Here is a 27,077-nt window from a genome sequence, read left to right on the forward strand (position 1 = left end):
TGATTTCAGTACATATATATATTTTATTCTTTGTTCTGCTATTAGTAATGAAGTATTCTGCACATAAAACGAATGCAATATTCATAAAATAACATGTTGCATTTGAATTTTCCAATCTATTCCTTCGTACTGTTGTAATCCATGCATTTCCATATCCTTCTATTCCAGAGACACAAAGGTAAAGGTGTTAGGGCCCTGTTTACAAATACATGGTAGCGTTTTTAGTGCGTGGTAACCTTGTACACGCCCATGGGAATATTATGGATGTCTACATGTTAATCCCCCTAATTCTATATATCTCGCCTTGATTTACGTGTGTTTACATGCATAAATCCATGCGTATAACAATGCGCGTAACTTAATTGGCTTAAGAAGCCAAGCAGCATTGTTAACAGCTAACAAGCAATAATGAGCAGTAATTGGCAAAAATTAGAATGTATGAGCACACATTGCAAAGCATATTTTCAAATTTACCGAGCCTAAATTTTATCACGCACAAGCAAAACTAATGCACACAGGGAAAAGGATGTGTGTCTATAGGCATTTTGTGGGCGTTCCAAAATGTATGCAAATAGTTATATAATAAGGGCCACTGCACATAAATCAACACAGGGATTTACAGCAGCTTTTCATTGGCGTAAATGGATTTAGTTGCATTAACTACGTCTAAGTATTCTAAATACTGCGTGTAAAACTATGAGTGGTATTTACAATATGCTTATGCTTGAGTGCTTACCACGTACCATGTGTACATTTATGTGCCATATATAGAATCGGCCCCTAAGCGGGTGCAAATTTTTGGCCATACTAAAAACGCTAACATGCATTTGTAAACAGTGCCATAACTTGCACGATAAAAGGAAATAACAGTATTGGTTCTTGCATCACGCATTGAATGACTAAGAACTTAACATAGCCTACCAAAATATGTCTTTATACAACCAAATATATCATACATGTATATTTTGACCTTAAACATGTCTTGTCTGTTCATCTGCCAATTTTCAACTCTGGTATATTTTCTTTAAATTCACATACATCCTGTATCATCCTCCCTAAGGGCCCCTTTCAACAAGCTGCATTAAAAGGTGCTTTCAGATGTGTCAGAGAGTGTATTAGCTGCCAAACTGATGCCCCTTTTACAGCAGTATGCAAAAAGCTGTAAAAAGGAACTGGCAGTGAGGTTAGTAAACACATCCATACCCGGTGGAACCCTTGCCATCACCCATTATTAAAGGTGGCATTGATGGCTCCCCATGCTTACCAGGCGTTAATCCTATGGCGCGGCAATACCCAATTATCGTCGTGTATGGTCCGGTGTGTATTTCAGAGCAGTCCAGAGATGGGGCGCAAAGGGTGTGTCCCTACCGCTGGATACCGCTTGATGCTGGGATCACCAACGGATTTTTGATTTGCAAGTTCATTGCTGCTTGTCAATCCTTTTGTAAATGTGCCACAAAAACATTTTTGCCAACCTTTTTAAGCCCTTTTAATCTGTTTTGATTTTACAACACTATTGGGCTCATTTTCAAAGCACTGACACAGATTTTCATAGGTTACTATGGAACTTTGTAAGTAGAAGTGCTTTGAAAATATGCCTCATGTTTGCAATACCTGTTTAAAATCTTTTACAACTTTGGGTGCCACACATTATTTATTCGGTATGTTTCAGTATTGACAGGCATATGTTGAAGGGAGCATGATCCCTAGAAGACATCATGTGTGTGCTTTCACATCCTGATTACACCACTTTAAACATACACTATAGGCAACTTTGTACTGGCCAGAAAATTTGCATGCTTCTACATTTCTCTTATAGTCCATGGCACTGTGATGCCTTTCCTTGGTCTGATCCATTCGATGTAAATTGCACATGTCCTTCTCCTTAAGGGTTGTAATGAAAGCATGCTTTGTAATCATGATTATAATTTTTTGGCACTCCATTACTTTTATTCCTAAATGAGAAATAAAAAAAACAATAATTTTAGTTGTAAATACAGTTTTCAAAAAACATCTAATTTTGAACACAAGGCCTATACAACATTTATATCTTGTGTTCCCTTCCTTCTGTGTGTTACATGTTTTGCATGTATCAGGTTTTGTTCTCTTTCCTGTTTAAAATCCTTTTCTAATCATTACATAATTTTACAGCATTCTTATCTGTCTTCATCTTCCATTCTATCTAACAAACTTATATGGGGAAAAAAGGATTGCCATATATCCCTTTCACTTTCTTTGTCTTTTGAATCAATGCCATGTGCAGGTGTGTACGACTTGTTGTAGCCTACAATTTCATTTTCTGGTTTTAGTGTTGCTGTCATGGTTTAGAGGCAGATGATCAAGAGCAAACGCAGGCAGAAGAGAGTATTAGTGCCATACTAGCGCCTGTGCTTGCTCCCGCCCCATGATCACAGCCCACGAGCATGTGAAACAACGTTTGCGGGCTCTGACCGCAAGTAACATGCAAATGCATGCAAAACAAGAATTTTATTATTCCTCAAAAGTGATCAGAAGGCATCACCACAAACCCTACGCCAGCTCAGACCTGGCGTCAGGGTTTGTGGAACATTGGGGAGAAATGGGAAGCCCTGTCCAGCATGCATTTGCATGCTAGCAGGCTCTCTCCCATCACCCCAATGAGACCCCTTCACCATGTAACTCCCTTATATGGTAGTGAAGACACATACAGTGCATACCATGATGCACTGGGCAGGGCTATGCGCCCCCATTTTCAAGGAGGTGCTGGAACAGGAGGGAGTGTAATACTCCCTCCTCCACTACTAAGGTAAGGAGTGTGGCAAAGAGGGCTGCTAGATCACCATGTTGGTGGTGCTCGGTTTGCGGCCCACTGGGTCACCAGGGCATTTTTTGGAGGGGGCATGAGGGAGTGTTAGGGGGGGATGAAGAGCCACTGGATTTCCAGCTCCCCGTGAACTTGTGTCGGGAGGCGGGATCATAAGGACTGAAGGCCTGTCTGGCTGCCAGCCCCCATGTCGCTGGCTTGTGGTGGGGGGGGTCTGTTGGTCCCACGGATCTCCATCCCGTGTTTGACAGGTCTGGGCTTTTGACAGCTTGGACCTGTTAAACAAGTGTGTCAGGATGCGCTCAGGCACAAACCTCCCGCACTTTACCCTATGATCAGAGATAATAGCGTACATAGATTTGTATGCTATTATCTCTGATCATTGGGGTGATAAAGCCATGCGCGGTTCCAGCTCTATTTTTAAAGCACTGCTTGGAACAGTGCGGGGCTTTTGATCATGTGCACCTGAATGTTTAAAAATCATGTTTTCAGATTTTATGTTATATGGAAATATTAATCGTTTGGCTAACCAATAAAAGACCTTGCCTTCAAGTCTCATTTCTTTGGTTGTCTACTCATAATTTTAATTTTCATGTCAACCACTTTGACTTGTGTGCTGTTATACTGTCTCAGAGGATACTTATACTGGTATCACCAGCATAAGTGCTACAGTGTACTAGCAATCCTCAACAACGTGCAGCAAAGGCTTGAAATACAAGCTTTTGACATTGCTTTGGTACGGACACAACAGTTCCTGTTTATAATGATATTGGACCTTGTCTAAATGCATCCTTTATAAACACTGATTGTATGTTAGTTACCGTTCATGCAAACATATCACATGAAACATATTCCAGTTCTTCGTTATGTATGTTAGTTAGCACCGAACTGTTTACAGTGTTGTACATTGATTGCTTCTTTCCATTGTAAATCATACAATTCACAAATTTAATTGCTCCTTACCCATGTCCTTCAATTAAGATTTTCTTCTTGCAGTGCTTCTCTTTGCTGGACTCTCTTCCTGTATGCATGGTTCTGAATGGGAGGGCTACTGGCAAACTGTCTTGAATTTCACTATATAGGTCTTCGTTTATTGTGATCCTTCAAAGAATGTTTAAGAAAATAGATTCATATTGCAATGTGATTTGCAAATCACATATTATAAATATATATTTCAGGAAATTTGGTACTTACTGTTCATGATGATCCACCTTTCATTCACTGCTTTTTCTCTTGCTTGATTCTGTCAATCATTATGATGTTTGGGCTATGATAAATTATTTTACTAACATCTGTAAAAATACGTTTCCTTTACGTGCAGTTGTATAACATTTCTGTTGCCCCACCTGCAACTGGAGTTACGATAAAAGTACACTTGTCAACAATTCTCAGTTATGATGCTGAAACTAACTGGTGGTGGGCTCCATTTTAAATTTTGTTTTCCACTGTGTGTTCTGGCACATTTCTTATGAATGCTGTGCTTACCCACATAGCCTGAGACTCCTTCATCTATACGAGTTTTGGCCGCTTACCGTGTTCTCTCATTCCTGAAATGTAAAATGTTGCACTTCTTATACACCACTTATTGTTTTTATTTTTTTTTATTAGCTTTTGGGAATACAGTTTGTTGTTATATTGCTGTTTTCTGCATCCCTGGGTGTGTTGAGGTTGTCCAAACAAGTCTAAACAAATTGTACATCCCATGTAGCTGATGTCCCTTTGTGGATATCCAATCTGGTGTATCATCTTTTTGTTCCCACGGTCAGTGCTGTGTTGCTCTGTGGGTTGTATTCTCGTCTGCCAAGTTGTATCAGGGCAGGAGGGACCCGATACAGGGGAGAGTATCCTACAAGGGATGGTGAGTTACAGCAGGGAGCAACAGCGGTGCGGGTCCGCGGATTCAAGTGATGGGGAGACTGGGCGTTCGAGCAGCTTGATTGCCTGGTGTCGAATTTCGGAGGGTACTTGTGATAGGGGTTCCAAGCACTGGTTCGTAGCTCTGCTTCAGCCAGATTACATGGTTTTAACGTCCAAGATGTTGTGTTTGATGATTTCTCTCTCTGCACACTTGAGTAGCCCTTGAGCACTGTATTAATTTTTCTCTTTATATTTTTCTCTGTATGTTGGCTTTGTTAGGGTTCGTGGAGTACAGCTCCAATCACATTGAGTTACCAAGATATTAATGGAAAATCTATCATTTATTTGCATATTTCAATAGACTTTACAAGGTATGACATTAACACCACCTTGTCATAAATTTGCTGGAGCCACATTTTTATTTATTTATTTATTTTGTTGCATTTGTATCCCACATTTTCCCCACCTATTTGCGGGCTCAGTGTCCAACAAAACTCTGTCGTCCAACAAATATTCATGTTGATTGCATTATCTCAACCGGTTAGGTGCTACTTTTGCACAAGATGTATATCCGAGGCTGGTTTGCTGGTTTATCTTGTGTGTGTCCACATAGTTATCATTTAAGTTGTGTGTCGAAGCAACCAATGTGTGTGGTAGTCAATTTCCATTTATTCCTTCTCAGACCCCCTGGTATATGTGTCATCTTCAGAATTCTTTATTTTAACTTAGAAAGTGGATTTCTATGGCTTCATCAATACTGACTTAAATTTTTTAATGATGACATAATGGCATATTGTCACATGGTGTTAAAATCAACCCTGACACTTTGGACACAGGTATAATGTCTTGGGATTCACTTCTTGTATTCCCACACAAATGTAGTGGTACCAATCTCGGCAATCACCATCACAGAACACCATATTGTTATCTACTGGATTGTTGAATGCATCTTTTGCATACCATTTTTTCCATGTTCCTTCAATCAAATATTTGGCCAGTGAACTGCAATATGTCACTGTGTTTGCACTCTGTGGAGGGTGACAACTTGATATATTGAAAGCTGGGACACATAACTTTGTCATCATAACCTCGGCCGTCATTTGTGGTGCGTAATATTTCTGATCACCCATAAGTGAATCTCCATCGAAATTTAGCAATTCATGCGATATCCATTTACGTGCTTCCATATCATTCTGACTGAAGTCAAACAGTTCTCCTCTACGGATTATGAGCGTGAGAACACAAACAAAAACACCACAAAATTGTTGTGCTGCCTTGGTATAGCCATTGGTGCATAGAAACTCCATTTATCTATGTTTGGTGTTTTCCTGCCTGACACTTTATAAAGTGCCATTATATTACTAATAGGATCCACTTTCACATTGTGCAAAGAATCTAGATACAGTATGTTCTTTTGCTTAAAGATAACCACCTTAAGCACCCAGTGGGATTTGTCAATATTCACCGGCAAAAGCCAGATGTCATGCTAAGAACTTTTTGATTGTTCAACTGATTTTCAAGTATCTTTTTCTAAACTTTTGGCCCTTTATATATTCCATAAAAAGGGCACTGAATGGGTAAATGCTTGCATTTACTTAGAGTTTTTTTGTTTTGTATTGCTCTTGTTGTGATGAAGCCATCCAATACAGTGTCTGTTAGCCAATCCTAGTCTATCAACGATTCAAAATCTTTTTTGTCAAGGTTTTATCCACCTATACATACTACTGCCTCAGAGTCTATGTGTGGAACAGTTTTGTATCTTTTTATCCACGGCTTTGGGGTGCTGAGAGGCTCTGTCTCTTGTCTGTGGTTTGGGATGACTCTTCAATGTCGTTTGATTTTCTCTTACTACCTTCATGTAAAATATTGGTTTCATTATCCATAAACTCTTCTTTTTCATCAACTTTTGTGCTTGACATTATATTCGTTTCACCAACACAGGGGTCAAAAAAAATGTTCCTCTTCTTCATATTCATCCAGAAAATTTTTGGAGGCAACTAAAGAATCGGTTGGCGGGATAAATATATAGGTTTCTTTTTAACATGGGAATTTCCTTCCAGAACGAGCCTTTCGCCTTCTGTTTCTAGCCAGTGTTGTAAGGTTGATAGTTTTTATGCCTATATTTGGAGGAGGCATACCAACTGCATCCCTTGCACCTAGAATGTGAAGGCATGTCCTAGTTGAGTTGCAAGAGCACTTCTCTTCTGGGAATAGCCTTACATTGTAGTAATCCCCACTGTGTCCCTGTACAACGAATATTCCCAAAGAGGGTAAAAGAACAATGCTCTGCCGTTTTATTAATGCTTGTCCCTCTGCAATGTTGCAAGCAGATGGTGGTGGCTCCATCTTCGATTTTGATGTGTTGGAATCTGAATGCAACCTGATAAATTTTTCTATATCCTCGGGGGTACAGTATTCCTTTGGGAGTGTTACTGTGTCTTTATCTTTACTATGAGATCTATAAATATCTTTTAGGTGGTAATTTCCCAGGTGGCACTGCCCATTAATGATTTCTCGTACATAGTAATTTTGTAGGTGGTACAAACACATTACCAAGCACGCCATCTGTATCTCTTGTTGTTCCACAACGCGTTTCAATATCGAGTTGAAGCTTTCTGAAATACTTGTGGTTATTCCCGTGACATACTCTACAATACCGTTTTTTTCCAAGATCCAGGAGCTCGCATGATAGATTATACTTTCATGCAATTCTTGTTCATAGTACTGTAGGAATGCTTTACTCCAATTCCTACGTTTTAATCTCAGTTTTTCATGGAAGATCTGTTTTGTATTGCACTTCAGCAGTTCCACGATCTCATCTAAGTAGAAGTTGCTGTCTGAATTTGTGCCGCCGTGCTTTTTTATCCATACTTTCAAATCCTGGCGTATGTAGTTCCAATAAACGACTCTTTTAACTGTTGGAAATACATGGTCAATAGCTTCTTGTATGGAGGTCTCACTATCAGATGCAAATATTACGTTTTTGTTTTCCATTCTATGACAAATCATTTTGAAACTGTGCAGAAATGCCCAGTAAGTAAGGAATTTTTTATTGGTGTGTAACATGAAGCACAGTGGTATTACTGGAGATTCCTTAAACAGTTCGTGCTGAAAAACAACAGAAGAAAGGTAGTAATCACCAAGATTAAATGTTGTGTCGTATGACACAAGTATTGGTTTGTCTTTTACTGATCGTGTTAGGTCCTCAAACAGTGTGGCCATTTTCCTGTCACCCATCATTACTAGGACATCGGGATGAAGAGTGTATGACCAGACAAACTGTCCAAGAAGATCGCAGTATTCAAAAACATTATATATGTCATCTTGTATAAGACATTCTTTCCTTTGTTTATATTTTTGCTGGTTTTTAACTTGCTCCACATCTCTAGGAAGTGTACCTGCAATGTCCTCCATGGTGCCTTCGTTGCATATCCTCCGGTACACAGACATAGGTTTACCTTTCTCCATTCTTATTCTTTTGAGTAGTGACGGTGCTGATCTAATATGCTCCCTGTCTATGTTCCTCAATCTGTTCCCATGACTAATGGATTTTTCAGTTGGTTGTTCTCCCAGGTAATGAACAAGTATCTCGGTACTTCCTGATTCGAGAAGCTGGTAACTGTATCGATGGAAGTTACCATTTCCTGTTCTGATTCTGTGATATGTTTTTCTCAGCACAGGGTCTGTTTTTGGCCAACGACGGAGACCACCATGGAACCACGCGTAGCCGTCGGCCCTCCAATCATCCTTTTTTTCCTCATTGCCAGCATACGTGAAAAGATACGCCTCTCCTGGTTTTGCATTTGTTGCTGCTTTTCTGACTGCCTTTGTAATGTTGGCATTCTTCAGTAGAAGGACGGCTTCTTGTATTGAGAACATACTGTTCTTGTTTGCATATACTGCCATGTCAATTCAGAAATTAGAAACGTTCCTGTATGAAGAGAGAACAATGTTTAAGGGGTATGCTCCCTGAAAATTTGAATTCCTAAATTTTAATTATAGGAACTGTTCCTTTACACCACATTCAGGCTCATTTTCGAAAGAGAAGAACGCCCATCTTTCAACACAAATCGGAAGATGGGCGTTCTTCTCCCAGGGTCATCCAAATCGGTATAATCGAAAGCCGATTCTGGATGTCCCCAACTGCTTTCCGTCACAAAGACGGCCAAAGTTCAAGGAGGCGTAGTAAAGGTGGGACTTGGGCATCCCTAACACATGGACGTCCTTGACCCATAATGGAAAAAAAAAGGGCGTCCCTGACGAGCACTTGGACAACTTTACCTGGTCCTGTTTTTCTTACGACCATGCCACAAAAAGGTGGCCAAAATGACCAGATAACCACCGGAGAGAATCAGGGATGACCTCTCCTTACTCCCCCCAGTGGCACTAACCCCCTCCCACATTCAAAAAATATCTTTCAAAACATTTTTACACAGCCTCTATGCCAGCCTCAGATGTCATACTCAGCTCCATGACAGCAGTATGCAGGTCCCTGGAGCAGTTCTAGTGGGTGCAGTGCACTTCAGGCAGGCGGACCCAGGCTCATCCCCCTCCCTACCTGTTACGTTTGTAGAGGAAACAGTGAGCCCTCCAAAACCCACCACAAACCCACTGTACCCACATCTAGGTGCCCCCCCTTCATCCATAAGGGCTATGGTAGTGGTGTACAGTTGCGGGTAGTGGGTTTTAGGGGGGCTCAGCAGACAAGGTAAGGGAGCTATGTTCCTGGGAGCATTTTATGAAGTCCACTGCAGTGCTCCCTAGGGTGCCCTGGCATGTCATGGAGACCAGTGCACTTCAAATGCTGGCTCCTCCCACAACCAAAGGGCTTGCATTTGGTCATTTCTGAGATGGGCATCCTTGGTTTCCATTATCGCCGAAAATCAGAAACGACCAAGTCTAGGGACGACCATCTCTAAGGACGACCAAAATTTCAAGATTTGGGCATCCCCGACCGTAATATCGAAACAAAAGATGGACGGCCATCTTGTTTCGATAATACGGGTTTCCCCGCCCCTCCACCGGGACGTTTTGCAAGGACGCCCTCAATAAAACTTGGGCGTCCCTTTCAATTATGCCCCTCATTATTTTCTACAACCTCAACTTCTGGTGCACTATGTTTAATAGTCATCTAAGAAACCTGACTTTACCACAACTACACAGTGGGACTTCACACTCATTTCTTTTTTTTCTCTCATGTATCATGCATGTCACAAAAGTCTCTTGGAGTCCATGGATATTATCAATAAATTCATATGCTTTTGTGGCATACCTATTAACAATCACCATGGTCTCTCCATATTTGTTTGCAATGCTTCGGTGTACATGGCCAGATGAGTTCAAGTTCAAGGTTATTGTGTCTTTGTTAACTGTTTTTCAATTCACAATGATGAAACCTATATAATATTTTTTAATTCAAGGAACAACAGATTATATACGACACACATTTACAGATATGTGTGTATCTCTTGACATATAGATATATATATATAATTTTTTGTATAATATGTATCTTTATTTACACATTTCTATTAATTTATAATAATAAAGAGCTACACATACACGGACATATTGATGTGTTTATAAATATGTAAGCGACTATACATTTCTATATCTAGATATTTGTATTTTGTTATGTATATATTATTTCAATGATAAGGATGTGTGAGAATAGAGCGAAAGAGATACAAATATATGTATTTATTATTTGGTACTGGAATAGATTGCAGGTGGCTATGTTCAATGAGATACATACCTGACAGCTATTTTTCTCTGGCGATGTACTGATGCAATTGACTATTATAAGGGAATGGTATTTTGAAATTCCTTTTGTTGTGCAGATTCTGACACACCGATCCTAGAATAATAGAAAACAGGTTGCATAATGACCATTAATTATTGCAAACATGTCACATATATATGGAAATAAAATAATAGCCTTTCAGGTGTGTAATATATGTGTATAACTACAGATAGGGTTTGTCCTTGTCCTGTCCTCAAAATTTTAAAAACCTGTATTAAAAAAAGAATTAGCTGTAAATACATATATATGGTCATACTGTGAACCTCTGTGGAAGAACAAAGAAAGATGAGATGTGTGAACTTCTAGCAACCTTGTAAGTCAGCATTTGTTTTGAGAATACAGGACATCGTACAATGTACTGAATGATCTTGCCCAAGATGTAATCAGGTAAAATGAATTTTACTACTACAGCATACTACTATACAAATACAGGCAAGAAAGAATATACTGAGTGTTGTCTCTATGGAGGAAAAGACTTCAGAAACTCTGTATTCACTATATTAATAATGTGAATTACAGACTGTCATAGATCTCATGCATACTTGATCTTAGAGACTATGATACAGGTTCCTCATTAATCAAAAAACCTCCACTAGCATAAAACAAGAATTCTATAATAGTAGATAGTGTTATACTCTATTATCCACCATAAATATAAGGTAATAAATACACCTATCTGGGCTATGGCGTTGTCCGGAGGGAATGCTCAACAGAAAGCTTCTGTTTCTCAAATGCTTCATCGGGAGCTCAGCCCTCAATCGCCAAAAGTGCCCTGAAAAACACTCACAGGCAGACAGCGTCCTACCCTTGAGCCGGTGTTGTGGAAAAACTCCCCAATCCGAACCACAGGTCGGCTCCTGTAACTGGCTCATGAATTTTACAGTAATGACCCTGATCCTGCATCCACTACTAGAGTTGGGTCAGCAGGTACCCTTCCTCGCCCCAATGGGTCAGTTGGAGGGAGGGTGCTGAATATTCTTTAATGCATGCTGCAAAGGAGAAGTCTTACAGCATTGTCCTTCCTTACATATTGAGGTCATCAGCTCCACCCCACGCTGAGATTCCACAAGACCATCCTCAAGTGTAAGATATACTCATGCCTTCCATGCTAGACTTCTCCCACTCGGGGCTCCAATGTAACAGACGGTTAAATTAGTATGTCTGGGGGGTGACAGAAATGGCGATGGCAGCAGATTGAGGACACAGACAACAGGTGCCAGATCAGAGGAGTAAGATTGTAAGCTCTTAGAGCAGGGACTGTCTTTCTTCTATGTTTGTGCAGCGCTGCGTATGCCTTGTAGCGCTATAGAAATGCTAAATAGTAGTAGTAGTAGTAGTAGTAGAGGAGGTGGTCTTCAGCTGGCATAGCTTGGGGAACCTTCAAAACCACACAAGGGTGATGGCTAGATTTTGGGGGATCTGAGCCGATAGTGGTGGGGACACAGCCGCCCCCCCCCCCCCCCCCCCCGTAGTGATGCTACTAATTGTGTTCAATATAAAAAGGAAGTGAATTTATGTTTTTATTTCTTCAGTGTTGCAGGACTTGCCGTGTTTAAATTTTGTTTTTCATATTTCCATGTTTCTAATTTCAGATCCCTTGTTCTGTGTTTGGTAAACATAGAAACATGATGGCAGATAAAGGCCATATGACCCATCCAGTCTGCCCATCCTCTGTAACCCCTAATTCTTCCTGTTCCTAAGCAATCCCACATGCTTATCCCATGCCTTTTTAAATTCTGGAACAGTCCTCCACCACCTCCACCACCCTTTCTGTGAAATAATACTTCCTTAGGTTACTCCTAAGCCTATTCCCTCTTAACTTTGTCATATGCCCCCTCATTTCAGAGCTCTCCTTCATTTGAAAAAGGCTCTCTTCCTGTACATAAATGCCCTCGAGATATTTAAACATCTCTTATCATGTCTCCTCTCTTCCAGCGTATACATGTTGAGGTTCATAAGCCTGCCCCTATAATTTTTGCATTCAAGACCGCTTACTAATTTCGTAGCCACCTTCTGGACAGACTACATCCTGTTTATATCTTTCTGTAGGTGCAGTCTCCAGAACTGCACGCAGTACTCCAAATGAGGCCTCACCAGAGACTTATACAATGGCACTATCACCTCCTTTTTCCTGCTGTTCATGCCTCTCTTTATGCACCCAAGCATCCTTCTGGCTTTGTCCGTCGCTTTTTCTGCCTGTTTGAAAGCATTAAGGCCTGTCTGTTTTGTGTGCAAATAAATCATTCAAAGTTGTTTCATATGTGTCAGCAGTGGTGGGTGGGGAGATTGGGGGAGGGGGCCCCCTCCTTACTTTCTGCCTTGGACCTCAGTGTGCCTAAAACCGGCCCTGGCAGTCCTTTGCGAAGGGGGGGGGGGGGGAGCCACCCAGCTCCAGCACTCATTCTCATAACCCTGTAATGTGATGTATCCAGCAAACATTCTTCTCTAAAGGTCAAGAATCACCTAGGACCAGCACTGTTTTCTCTCAGAAGGGCTGCACGCACCTGGATGCAGCACAATATATATTTTTTTAGAAGGGCTGCTGACGACTTCATCCAATACTGATTGTCTTTAGAAGACCTGCATTCTCCTGGATACAGCACTGATTCTCTTTAGATAGGTTCATCCTCCCATGCACCGATTCTCTTTAGAAGTGATGCAGCCACATGCATCCAGCATTCATTCCCCCCCCCCCCCCAGAAGGGCAAAATCCCCCTGGATAAAACAATTCTGGATCCAGGTGGATGGAGCCCCCCTGGGAGAAACAAGAGCTTGATCAAGGGGAATAAATCCCTCCTGGGGGGAATAAGGGTTGGATAAAGATGACTTCAGGACTTCTGGGGTGGGGGAGAAGGGAGACAGCAGAGCTGAAACGGGGTCCCGATTTTTGAGAGGGAGATTTTAGTACATGCCCCAGCCACGCCCACTCTGCCTTGGCTCTGCCCCAGGTCATCTTTTTCTTTTGACGTAGGCATAGGAAAAAAAAAAGAAAAAGATTTTAAATGCTCCCAGGTTTCAACCCAATTCATGTTTAATGTGGGACATACATGATATAAGTAAGTAAATAAATAAATAGAAACTCTGAATGTTGAACACCTGATTCTCATAACATGATGTCTGTTGTACAGACCCTTTACCTTGAGAAAAAAAAATATCTGCACAAATATAACAGTGCTAGGGTGTCCCTATAACCAGCCCCTCCAAATGACAGTGATTACACTTTCTAACAAATTACTACTCTACCTATGAAAAGTTATTCCCTTATTATACTTCCTCTGTGTACATCTGTATAATGCACAAGCCAGCATGTCTGAAAATATAAGGCTCTACATCCTCTCATCCAGCATAATTCCTCCCCACCCCCATTCATCCCCTCATCCATTACCCCCCCAGGCCCACTCAACTCCCAGTAACAATAAAGTGTCCCTGTCACAGTGCACTCTCTGTGAAGGGCTGGCCTGGCACTGTCTGTGGCTTGTGCTGGTGTCGGGTGTCACAGGGGGAGGGGGGGCCTCTCGTTCTCTCTCAGGCCCAGATGCACTAAACTTTAACGGCCCTTTAAGAAATTTTCAACCGTAGCATGCATGAAAGGCCATTTTCCGATGACGCTAGCAGCTAACGAACACGGAATGCAAACGAGTAACTACCATTCCAATGTGGACAATTCAGGATGCACTAACCATACCGACGATTGCACCGAATCATTTACCGCGATATATTTAACGTGAGGTCAGAGCTGTCATTAAGGCCTGAGCTGTCATACAGACAAGCCGCTGCTCCCCGCTTCCCCCTGCAGCATAAAAATCCAAGCTGGCATGTTTGAAAATATAAGTGAGATTAAATAACCAACACAAACACGTGGCTCCCCGCTTCCCCCTACATAAAATAGAAAATCAAAACAAAAATCAAAAAAGGATCGGGAGGGGGCAAAGGCGCTCGTCAGGAGTGTCCTGTATGGATGGCCTTACCCCCCCCCCCCCCCGAGGTCCCCGCTGCTCCCCCTGCATTAAAAAAATCAAAATTGTAGCAGCCCCGACCCCCCCTCCCTCCCTTTCTCTCTACTTTCTCCCACAGCTCCGCCTCCCGCCATCCTCTGCCCCCGAGGTTGTCGCCGCAGCTCCCCCCCCCCCCCCGCCTTACCGGGCCCGCGCAGCATCTCTCACCTCTGTGTGAAGGCGCTGCAAGGGCAAGAAGAACATCTGATTGTCTGATGTAAGTAACCTACGTAGGTTACTTATGTTAGACGAGGGCGGGCCCAGGTCAGGGAAGGAGAGACGTCCTGAAGACTCAGCGGCGATCAGATGTTCTTCTTGCCCGTGCAGCGCCTTCACACAGAGGTGAGAAGCGCTGCGTGGGCCCGGTAAGGCGGAGGGGGGCAGGGCTGTGGGAGAAAGTAGAGAGGAAGGGAGGAAGGTCGGGGCTGCTAAAATTTTGATTTTTCATGCAGGGGGAAGCGGGGCAAGGCCGTCCATACAGGACGCTCCTGACGAGCGTGCCTTTGTCCCCTCCTGATCCTTTTTTGATTTTTGTTTTGATTTTCTATTTTATGCAGGGGGAAGCGGGGAGCCACGTGTTTGTGTTGGGTTTTTTGTTTGTTTGTTTTGAAGTTTGTGGCATGCGCAGAGCAGCCAGCATAACGCTTGGCTGCTCTGCGCATGCTTTAGGGGCCGATTACCGACGGGGATTACACCAGTTTAATGAATCTTTAATGCATTGTACTTTACAATACCGCACCGAACATCTGCGACTTGTTTTTTTTGGTGCATTCTTCGTTTTTTCAAATTCGTTAAGGACTTTTATGTTTTAGATTATTTTACGTTTGGTTGATGCATCTGGGCCTCAGTCCTCTCCTCTCTGGGCTGGATTCCACCTCCTGGTTTCACGCTGAATCCCAATGTGTTCTGAAGGGGGGGGAGGGGTGGGTGGCTGCATTGAATAGTATGCTGCAGCTCACAGTAAGCTCCTGAGCTCAGCCTGTGCTGGAGCCTCCTCCGGGCTTTCCTTCTTGCCCTAAAGCCTCTTGTCACCAGGGTGTGGGGTCTGGGGGGGGGGGGGGGGGGGCAGGCAGCTCCCGCAAGTTCAGAGCCAGAGAGTTCAGTTGGAGCAGCACAGTGAGGTCTGACAAACAAAAAGTTAGCACTGCAGCTGTTTGCTCAAGGCCTTTCTCTGCTGGGGGGGGGGGGGGGGGAGGACAGATAGCTGAGAGCTCCCACTTTGTATAGTGAAAAACAAAAGCCTCAGCTGAGCTTGCTCGATTTCTTATAGTACTGTACTGCAAAGAGGCCAGACCGGACCCTCACTTTTTTGTGCTCGGCGAAGGGGGGGGGGGGGGTAGGAGAGGTAGCTGCTCCTGTTCAGGTCTCAGCAGCGCAGAGAGAGGGGGAGAGGTAGCTCCCGTTAGGAGTCAGACTTAGCAGCAGAGAGCAGCAGGTGTGTGGTCACGGTGTAAGGCAGTTCTCAGCTCGCCTCTCTCTTCCGCTTTATACCACACAAAGCAGCCTCTAAGTGGCTTACAATGAACTAAAGAAGCAAATACATTGTCAGAAGAGAGAGTGGAGGGAACAGGGAAAGAAGGGAAGGGAAGTGAGATACAATAAGGAGGAGGCAAGGAAAAGAAAATAAAAAGAGAAGGAGGGAGTCCACAAGCAGGTCTTCACTCGCTGTGACACATTAATGCAGGTAAACAGATCCTGCGGACAGGACAGGAATGCGGGCGGAGGCCAACAGCTGTTGAACGGCGAACCAGGTGAAAACAGGGCTCCCTTGGCACGCAGCACTCCCCAGGCAGAGTAGATGGCCAGCAGCCAACACCAAGGACGATCATATAGGCGCCCGGGAAGTGTGGACCAACAGACAGGCTCCCAGCAGTGCTCTAAACCTTACTCCGCTCATCGGCATGATTGATGCAATCGGGCTCCCCGCTGACTCACTGATATGCCAGCGATGAAGCAGCAGCAGACAGCCTTGAGCTTTCAAGCCAACGTCCCAGCTATACAATGCTCTACACTGCTGGAGAGAACCAGAAAGGGGCCACTGTGTACAGAACAAAGGACCCTCTCGATTGAGCCGTAATGGCCCTTTCATGCTGTCTGATCTTCCAGCTGAAGATGGAGAGTCCATTGAACAGGCAAGCATTGGAACCGGGACAGCCCCCGATGAACAGCTGGTATGAGGGATGCCGGCGAACCCCGGTCCTCCTCTGCAAGCACCACCGTGAGCGATGCGGCTCACAGGAAGAAGGTGGAGAAGAGAGCCGCTGTGCTGAGCGACAGCAATAATGCAGAATCCTGTGTGGGAACAGAACTTCTATGTGACAACTGTACTGGTTATGGGGGGGGGGGGGGGGGGGTGCACACCTTATGGAAGACAATAGTGCAGTCTCTGGGTGGTTACAGCCCTATTGAGAGAAAACAGTGCTGGATCAAGATAGATGCAACTCTTCTGAGGGAAAAGAGTGCTGATCCACGGGGATAGCACCCATCTGGAGTAAGTGAGTGCTGGATACAGGGGGAGATGACCCTTCTGGGGTGGGGGGGGGGGGGGGGAAGAGTGCTGGATCCAGGTGGGTGCAACCCTTCTAAAAACAGAACCAGGTGGAAGCCTGGCCAAAGAATATCTTGTAAAGACAATCAGAGAAGATCGTTTGCTGGATACTGAACATTTACAGGGCTCGGTGTTTTTTGGATAGTGCACATTACAGTAAAGAACTGCTGCACTGTTAGCAAAACAGTAATCCGGATCACGGCCGCTACTGCTTACAGTATGCAGCGATCACCAGCCATAACCCAGCGCTGCACAAATCTTTTAGAAAGTTAAACAAAGAGGTGCAATAGACTGGAGTGGAACTGAGCCTATCTAGGCCACTGTAAGGAAGCCAATTTGGTTAATCTCTATTTCCACTCCCCCCCTCCCCGCGAAGCCGTCATTGCCATTCACTCAAAACAAAGCAAGCAAACCCATTAGCTGCTGCATCTACGTTGTAGTTCTTTATTATTGATCCATCGGTAACAAGCCTAAAGCTGTTTCACTTGGATTGGCAGGTCTTACAAGGTGGAGGATAAAAGACATAATTAGGGTGACGTAATACAGACGTTCAAATATTTGAAAGGTATTAATCCACATTCGAACCTTTTCCGGAGATGGGAAGGTGGTAGAACTAGAGGACATGAATTGAGGTTGCAGGGGGGCAGACTCAGGAGTAATGTAAGGAAGTATTTTTTCCACGGAGAGGGTGGTGGATACGTGGAATGCCCTTCTGCGGGAGGTGGTGGAGATGAAAACGGTAATGGAATTCAAATATGTGTGGGATAAACACAAAATATCCTGTTTAGAAGGAATGGATCTATGGAATCTTAGCGGACATGGGTGGCAACACCGGCATTTGGAGAATAAAACCGGTGCAGGGTGGACTTCTATGGTCTGTGCCCCGAGAAAGGCAGGGACAAATCAAACTCGGATATATCCTATATAATAATTCTCACCTCCAACATTCTAATGTGCCTGGGACCGTGGATCCCTCGGAAGTGGTCTGCTAGGCAGCTTAGAACGCACTGACGTCAGTGACGTCACTGACAGCTGATTCCAAGGCAAGGGGAGGAGTAGGGAAACACGCGGAGCATGTTTCCCTACTCCTCCCCCTGCCTGGGAATCAGCTGTCAGTGCACCGCTCCCTGCCACTTCGGAGCAACACAGAACACCCCCCCCAACTGAAGAACATCAACACCCCCGCCCCCCCACATGTCACTCCCTCCCTCCCGTTCAAGAAGCGCGTGTCCCACCTGGCGCTGGAGGCTCGAGCCACACAGGATGGCGGCGGCGTGCAAAGCCTGCCACAGAGCTTAGGTAGAGCGGAGGGAAATGGCCGGGCTTCCCTGGGGACCTGCCGCGGCACTCACCTGGACCTCTTCACGCCGCTGAGGTTGCGCCAATCACTGTCCGATGCCCGGTTATGCACAGGATGCCCCCGCCGCCACCCGCTTCCGCTCAGTGCCCTTCTGAAAGGCTGAAGGAAGCCGAGCTGCAGCACAAGATGGTGGCTCCTCCATTCCCCTCCCCTCTTCGTCCGATGCCCGGCTATGCACAGGATGCTCCCGCCGCCACCCGTTTCCGCTCAGCGCCCTTCTCACAGGCTGAGGGAAGCCGAGCCGGAGCACAAGATGGCGGCTCCTCCATTCCCCTCCCCTCTCTACTGCTCCATCCGAGGAGGTTGGTGAGCAGGGTGGGCGGGGCATGTGTGGTGAGCGGCTGTGTGGCTCTCGCGAGAGTTCCTGGAAAAGCATGGGAGAGAAAAAATAGCGAGCCGAGGGTACGTAGTTAAGGTGGGACTGGACGGAGAGGGAAGCTGGAGTAGATGCAACAGCACAGTTAATGCAGTGAGTAACCGGCTGGGAGGGAGGGAGGGAGGGGCGTAAGGGGGCCTTGAACTGGGAGGGAGGGGGGTTTGGAACTCAGAAGGAAGGAAGGGAGGGAGGGGGGTCTGGAACTCAGAAGGAAGAAAAGCGAGGGGGGGTCTGGAACTCAGGAGGGAGGGGGGGATTACCTTGCTAGTGCCCGTTTCATTGCCTACCAAAATGGGCCTTTTATACTACTGTATAAAATATTACATACCATGTAAAATGAGTTATCTTGTTGGACAGACTGGATGGACCAATCAGGTCTTTATCTGCCATCATTTACTATATGTTACTATGAATATCATATAGATGACCAGATTTCAGTGAGGATATCTTGTTTCCTAATGGATTCATCTTAACTGTTGTAATCTGCCTGGGAAGCCTGGTGTTTCTAAAGATGATGGGATATATTGAAATTAAATGGAAATAGAATTAAACTCTCCTTTCATTGGGGCACATGGAATCACATTTTCATCTGTTTTTTAGTAGTTTGACTTTTAGATACACAAATGGATTATTCTGTTTTAGAACATGTTTCAGGGGCAAGTGGTTTTATAACTCCAAATAAAAATAAATATTTTGTTTAATGCAGATCTCTTTTGTTTAAACATAACTAAATGAGCTAATAGCGCTAATGCAGTCCAGTGGTTCTCTTTTGTTTAAACATAACTAAATGAGCTAATAGCGCTAATGCAGTCCAGTGGTTCTCTTATATTTTGTTCTTGTGATGTCTTATACTGTGCAAAAACTGAAAACTCTTATCTCCTTCAGGATAAATGAGGGGAAATGGGATAAGCTTATCTGGTCCACAGGAGACAGTATGACTATAAAGTTGAAGCCAGTCCCCCCTACAGCAGCCATTCATTTGTCAAAAACAATAGCAAAGTAGATTTGCATTCTCTCTTGTTAGGGGATGGGGGGAGGGAGAAGATCTAAGAGGAGTTGTGGGGGCTGGGCTGGTGGAATTTTCAAGGGTATGTGAAGGGGGGGAGGGTTACTTTCAAAATATTTGTCAGTACTGCAGAAGCTGCTTTGTTATTTCCAGTGCTGTATTGTGGTTTTCAATGGAGCGCTAGATGCCTGCGTTTTTCTTCATGATGACAATAAAGATAGTCCTCTATAAAAATACTTCCAAAAGTTTTAATGCCTATGTGTGTCATTTTTAAAAATTTGACAAAAATGTCATTTATTTTAAAGTTTCCCCTATGAACATCTAATATAATAATTTGCTCCTGCAACGTTCCAATGTGTCTACCTGCATTCGTAACCATCTCCTGACGTCACTCTCCCGAAGTAGAACTAGCCTGCTTGCCTGACGTCAGGAGATGGTTACGAACGCAGGTAGACACATTGGAACGTTGCAGGAGCAAATTATTATATTAGATCTGAACTTGGGGGGAGGGCCAAATCGCGATTTTTCCCAAGTGGAGGGCAAGCTGGAGCTTGCAAACGAGCAGGGGAGAATGTGGAAGTAGCCGAGCTTCACCGTCTGCACTATCCCCGGGACCCTGGCACCGATAGTACAGCACAAACACAACGCCACGACCGTCACCAGGCACGTGGTGGAAAAGAACACCGAAGAGGAAGGCCGGTAACGGGCTGCCCCCTCCTCCTCCTCTCTGAGCCGCTTATTTTAACCAGTTTGTGCACCCTGCAAGTTTCCACGCATTACCCCTAGACATTTCCATCCCCTCGGGGTGAGCAGGACCTGGCAGGCGCCCCTTCAACTAAATGAGAGAGAGTGGTGGCCCAGAACCGGCTCCACACCTCGACCCCTCTGCCCAGGCCTGGAACCGCAGGCCCCACTTCCTCCCCGCTCACCTTGACGCGGCACTGGAGCTTGAGCGTCAGGGTCTCTTCGGTGACGTGGTTGTTCACCTCCAGCAGGATCATGGTGGCAGCGGCGGGGAGAGACCGAGCGAGAGAAACGGGGGAAAAAAAATCGCTGACACTCCGGGTCCGCCCTGCACCGGCCGCTCCTCGCCCACACACAATTTCCGCCCCACACTCGCTTTCCGTCTCACACCCCCAAAAGCCCCCAAACCTACCAGTCAAACCCCAGATCCCACTCCCCCCAAACTAGCCCATTCTCATGCACACACCCCTCTGCTTCCTCTCACCGCGGCCACCCTGAGGGGCAGGGGGTGCTGAGCAGTGGCGTAGCTACGTGGGGCCTGGGTCCCCGTAAATTTTGTCCTGGACCCCCTCCCGACCCCCCCCCCCACGAACCCTCCCCCGCCGCCTACCTTCGCTTTTGCTGGTGGGGGACCCCAATCCCCGCCAGGTGACGTCCTCTTCATCCTGCACGTTGTACACCTAGATCCAGCTGTATTCATTGTCTGAGGGGTAGCATACACCTAGATCCAGCTGTATTCATTGTCTGAGGGGCAGCATACACCTAGATTCAGCTCTGTTTCTCATCAGAAGGGTCGCATACACCAGGATCCTGGTGTATGTTCGATCAGAAGGGCCGCATACACCAGGATCCTGGTGTAATTGGGATCAGAAGGGCCGCATTCAAAAATAGACCAGGATCCTGGTGTATTTCGCCCTTCTGATCGAAAATACACCAGGTGGTGTATTTTCGATCAGAAGGGCCGAATACACCAGGATCCTGGTGTATTTTGATCAGAAGGGCCGAATACACCAGGATCCTGGTGTATTTTCCATCAGAAGGGCCGAATACACCAGGATCCTGGTGTATTTTCCATCAGAAGGGCCAAATACACCAGGATCCTGGTGTATTTTCCATCAGAAGGGCCAAATACACCAGGATCCTGGTGTATTTTCCATCAGAAGGGCCAAATACACCAGGATCCTGGTGTATTTTCCATCAGAAGGGCCAAATACACCAGGATCCTGGTGTATTTTCCATCAGAAGGGCCAAATACACCAGGATCCTGGTGTATTTTCCATCAGAAGGGCCAAATACACCAGGATCCTGGTGTATTTTCCATCAGAAGGGATAAATACACCAGGATCCTGGTGTATTTGGCCCTTCTGATCGATAATACAGCTGGATCTAGGTGTAAGCAGCCCTTCCAGAAAGATTTGGACATATGCAAAGAGAGTGTCTGCTGTGTCTAGCAGGAACAATAATTTTTAATGCTGTTTAGCTAATTTAATATTTTATGTTAAATGTTCATAGGGGAAGCTTTAAAATAAATGAGATTTTTGTCAAATTTAAAAAAAAGACACACATAGGCATTAAAACTTTTGCAAGTATTTTTATAGAGGACTATCTTTATTGTCATCATGAAGAAAAAAGCCGGTATCTAGAGCTCCATTGAAAACCACAATACAGCACTGGAAATAACAAAGCAGCTTCTGCAGTACTGACAAATATTTTGAAAGTAACCCTCCCCCCCTTCACATACCCTTGAAAATTCCACCAGCCCAACCCCCACAACTCCTCTTAGATCTTCTCCCTTCCCCTATCCCCTGACAAGAGAGAATGCAAATCTACTTTGCTATTATTTTTGACAAAGGGAGATGGCTGCTGTAGGGGGACTGGCTTCAACTTTATAGTCATACTGTCTCCTGTGGACCAGATAAGCATTAAAACTTTTTTTTTTTTTTTAATAGAGGACTATCTTTATTGTCATCATGATGAAAAAAGCAGGCATCTAGCACTCCAATGTAAACCACAATGCAGCACTGGAAATAACAAAGCAGCTTCTGCAGTACTGACAAATATATTTTGAAAATAACCCTCCCCCCCTTCATAGACCTTTGAAAATTCCACTAGCCCCCTACACCTCCTCTTAGATCTTTTCCCCTCCCCCATCCCCTAACAAGAGAGAATGCAAATCTACTTTGCTATTGTTTTTGACAAATGAATGGCTGCTGTGGGGGGGACTGGCTTCAACTTTATAGTCATACTGTCTCCTGTGGACCAGATAAGCTTATCCCATTTCCCCTCATTTATCCTCAAGGAGATAAGCGTTTTCAGTTTTGGCACAGTATAAGACATCACAAGAACAAAATATAAGAGAACCACTGGATTGCATTAGCGGCTATTAGCCCATTTAGTTATGTTTAAACAAAAGAGATCTGCATTAAACAAAAAAACTTACAAAACCACTTGCCCATGACACATGTTCAAAACAAACCATTTGTGTATCTAAAAGGTAATCTTCTACAAAACAGATGAATATGTGATGCCATGTGCCCCAATGAAAAGAGAGGTTAATTCTACTTCCATTTAAATTTCAATATATTCCATCATCTTTATAACAGCAGACTTCCCAAGGCAGATTGCAACAACAGTTAAGATGAACCCATTAGGAAACAAGATATCCTCACTGAAACCTGTCCATCTATATTGCACAGAATAACAATGAAGAAAAATGACTACAAACTATAATTGCTGTTTCTACCAGTTACAATACATTTTGAAGCCTTTTTAATGATATTCGGTTATGACTTTTATCTTTCACCTTGTAAGGCATGCCTAGCCAACTGAAACAGCTTTAGGCTTGTTACAAATGGACCAACAATAAAGAACGACAACGTGGATCAAACAACTCATAGGTTTGCTTGCTTTCTTTTGATTGTATGGCAATGAGAGGGCAGCGCGGGGGTGTGGAAACAGAGATTAACCAAAAGGTTTACAGTCGACTAGATAGGCTGAGGCTCACTTCCACTCCAGCCTATTAAACCTCCTTGATATAGTGCAGGCCAAAGGGCCCAGGAGAACCTGGAAATAGAGGGCTAGATAACCAGAGCGCTGGGTTATGATGTCTACAGATCGCTGCATAAAGCAGTGGCGGCAGTCAAAACAAAGAACCGTTCCAGTCTTAATGTAGTGATAACAGATCCGGAAGATTTCCGGGATCCCGCAGATCTGGCTTTTACATCGCCCCCCTCATGGCTGCCTGCCCTTTCTGCCTCCAGATGTCCCCAACCGCTAGAAAGCACCGAAGGACTTCCTTGTGAAGAAAACAAAGGAACGCCCAGGAAAACCACAGAAAAAGAAAGGGAAAAGGTCTCTGGCTCTCTCCCATGGCCAGGAGCAACCTTCCACCTCCTCTGCTACCATGCCACCCAACCTGACTCAAACGAGGACCGAGGCCAGCAATGATCCCACCCAGAACGACCAGATTCAATCCCAAGCTCACCTGGCAGAAAATCTACTGGGTGTAGCTCGTGTGACTCCTACTGTGCAGGTCCGATACACACAAACACTCCTGCTTCCTGTATACCTTCTTCAGCCTCCAGCTCCCACAGTAGAACTGCTACAACAGTCTCTCTCGTCGTATGCTGTGCAGAACCATCGGGGTCAGGACTGGGAGGGAGGAGGAGGCAAACCGAAGTAAAAAAAAAAAAAAATCCTCCCACAACTGCTTGGCTACGAGCACACTAATGGCGCCGCCCCCTTAAAGGGACAGCATCAAGAAAACAGCCACAGCTCATGCACACAGCTAGAAACCAGCTTGGGAGCCCTGAAAACTGTACAGCTCACAGACTGCACAGAGGAGGAGGAGACCATCTGCAGGGCACTAGAGCTCCCCCAGTTATGCAAACTGCAGAAAACAATACCCATCAGCCTCCTCCTAGCCTGGCAGGAAGAGAAAAGTGACAAGCATGGATCTCACAGGAAACCATGGGCCTAGTTTGAGTATGGAGTGGAGGAGTGGCCTAGTGGTTAGGGTGGTGGACTTTGGTCCTGAGGAACTGAGTTCGATTCCCACTTCAGGCACAGGCAGCTCCTTGTGACTGTGGGCAAGTCACTTAACCCTCCATTGCCCCATGTAAGCCGCATTGAGCCTGCCATGAGTGGGAAAGCATGGGGTACAAATGTAACAACAAAAATAAAATTGGAGGAGGGAGGGAAGAGCAAAGGGCAGGGCATATTAGCATATATATTCATTATGGTTATTCCCAAAAAAGCCAGCTCTTTCTCAGTTCCTTCCTTCTTTCCTTGGTACCCAGCACGCCCTCTTCCTCCCCAGTAGTATTTATTTCCCCACCCCCTTTCCCATACCACACCAGTATTGACCTTAGAAATACATAGGCTCTATATGTAGATCCTTCAAGAGGTAGTGTGTAGGGTTACCATTTGTCCGGATTTCCCCAGACATGTCCTCTTTTTGAGGACGCTGTCGGGAGTCCGGGCGGATTTCTCAATTTGCTGGGTTTGTCCGGGTTACTTCTCCGAGTCCTGACTCCTCCCGTCCGTCGTCCTCCTGCCCTATGGTATACACAGACGCACGCAACGTGCAGTGTGTGTGGCCAGCCCCAGTCAGTTGATTGTTGATTGATGAGATCCTCCGTCCTTCCTCCTGCACGCAGGCGCAGTGCAGCACTTTTCAGTGCTACTGCCTGCCGCCTGCAGCCGCCGCCGCCGCCATAACCTAACCCCCGATGACGACGACAACGAGGTGTGTCATGATTTAGGATCTAAAACCCTTTCTGATGTTTTGGTGCAACCTCAGGAAGGCCAACACACAATCTCTCCACTGCAAAACATTATACACAAACTTGTGCAAAAACACACTCATAACCTTATCAAACCATAACAGCACTAATTCCAAGGACAGGATGGAAAGGCAGCATTGTAATTACACTGGGCTCTAAAACACCAACACACTACCTAGAGAAAAAAAAATAAAACAAAAAGGGCTGCAAATTCTACATACTAGCAGAATACTGCACCTTGATCACACATGAAAAACACATGACACAACAGACATGACACAAGGAACTAGAAATAACAAAAAAAAATGAAGGCAAAATATTGAACTGGAAAGTTAGCTCAAGGTCAGACTCAGCATGCAGCAATACTAGAGAAAAAGAAACTTACATGCAAAATATCACAGATGCACATTTCCAAAAGCTGACATACTCCAATTAATAAATTCTGAATAAAATACTTTTTCCTACCTTTGTTGTCTGAGCAGTTAGTTTTTCTATTCGCTTTGGTCCCAGTGTCTTCTGTTTTATGCAGTGTCTTCTTTCCATTTGATATTTTTTCTCTCACCATGTCCCACCATCCTCCTGCGCCCTTATGCATCCTGTCTACCAACTGTAGCCCTGTCCCTATCCTTCCTCCATTTTCAACATCTGCCCTTAAAATGTTCCGATCTAGCCCTTAAATTCAGCAGTTTTCCCTCCATCCATATCCAGCATTTTTCCTCACTCCCATCCCCTCCATGTGCATCTACTTCCTCTGTCTTCCCTCCCCTCCATCCATGTGCATTTCCTTCCTTTGTCTTTCCTTCCCTCCACCCTTGTCCAACATTTCTCCTCTCTTCCCTCCCTTCCCCTCCATCCATGTCCAGCATTTCTCCTCTCTTCCCCCCTCCATCCATGTGCATCTCCTTCCTGTCTTCCCTTCCCTCCATCCATCCATGTCCAGCAACTCTCCTCTCTCCCCTCCCCTCCCCTCCATCCATCCATTTCCAGCAACTCTCCATTCTCCCCTGCCCTGTCCTCAATCCATCTATATCCAGCAAATTTGCTCTCTCCCCCTGCCCCTTCCATCCATCCATGTCCAGCAATTCTCCTCTCTCCCCTGCCCTCCATGTCTAGCGATTTCTCTTCTCTCCCCTGCCCTCCCCTCCTATCCATGTCCAGCGATTCTCCTCTGCCCCTGCCCTCTCCTCCATGTCCAGTGATTTCTCCTCTCTCCCCTGCCCTCCCATCCATGTCCAGCGATCTGATTCTCCTTTGCCCCATATCCTCCCCTCCATGTCCAGTGACTTGCCCCAGCCCCCCTTTTCAGTCCCCGAGTTCGAGTTCCAACCCAGCCCCACCTGCCCGCCCTCAGCTTCCCGACAGCCCTCCTCTCCATTCCTGTTGCCCTGCATTTAAACTTTTTATTTTAAGTCGCAGCGGTGGCACTGAAAACAGCCCAGTAGGCTCGCCGCCAGCCTTTCCCTTCCCTCAGTGTCCTGCCCTTGCGAAAACAGGAAATACATCATCAGAGGAAGGCGGGACACTGAGAGGGAAGGGAAAGGCTGGTGGCGAGCCTGCTGGGCTGTTTTCAGTGCTGCCGCTGTGACTTAAAATAAAAGGTTTAAATGCAGGGTGGCAGAAAAGGAGAGGAGGGCTGTCGGGGAGCTGAGGGTGGGCAGGGGGGACCGGGAGCTGCCTACAGCTGGGTTGCACCGGCCCTGCGTTTGGGGGGGGCAATGCCCCCCTCGCCCCCCAAACTACGCCCATGCTGGGAACCATCCCTAGCAAGACCTCCTGATGTTGCTGGACCCAGCACAGGACC

The 27,077-nt window shown here is 45.2% G+C and overlaps 1 protein-coding gene across 4 annotated transcripts; it reads right to left on the reverse strand.

The window, feature by feature from the left end:
* On the reverse strand, positions 1-25,775 carry LOC115468784. Of its 4 annotated transcripts, none has more exons than XM_030200771.1 (5): positions 24,061-24,123; positions 10,416-10,517; positions 3,998-8,591; positions 3,767-3,904; positions 1-1,955 (listed from the first exon to the last, which is right to left on the reverse strand). In XM_030200771.1, exon 3 carries the CDS (start codon positions 8,564-8,566, stop codon positions 6,698-6,700), a length of 1,869 nt encoding a protein of 622 aa, XP_030056631.1. In that variant the 5' UTR covers positions 8,567-8,591; positions 10,416-10,517; positions 24,061-24,123; the 3' UTR covers positions 1-1,955; positions 3,767-3,904; positions 3,998-6,697. The 4 variants fall into 4 exon arrangements, with proteins under 4 accessions (XP_030056631.1, XP_030056629.1, XP_030056632.1 ...); XM_030200769.1 differs by having other exon boundaries at positions 23,977-24,108; XM_030200772.1 differs by lacking the exons at positions 10,416-10,517; positions 24,061-24,123 and adding an exon at positions 25,742-25,775.
* Between the last annotated feature and the right edge of the window lie 1,302 nt (positions 25,776-27,077).

The sequence above is a fragment of the Microcaecilia unicolor genome, chromosome 4 (genome assembly GCF_901765095.1).
Source record: "Microcaecilia unicolor chromosome 4, aMicUni1.1, whole genome shotgun sequence".
Taxonomy (NCBI): domain Eukaryota; kingdom Metazoa; phylum Chordata; class Amphibia; order Gymnophiona; family Siphonopidae; genus Microcaecilia; species Microcaecilia unicolor.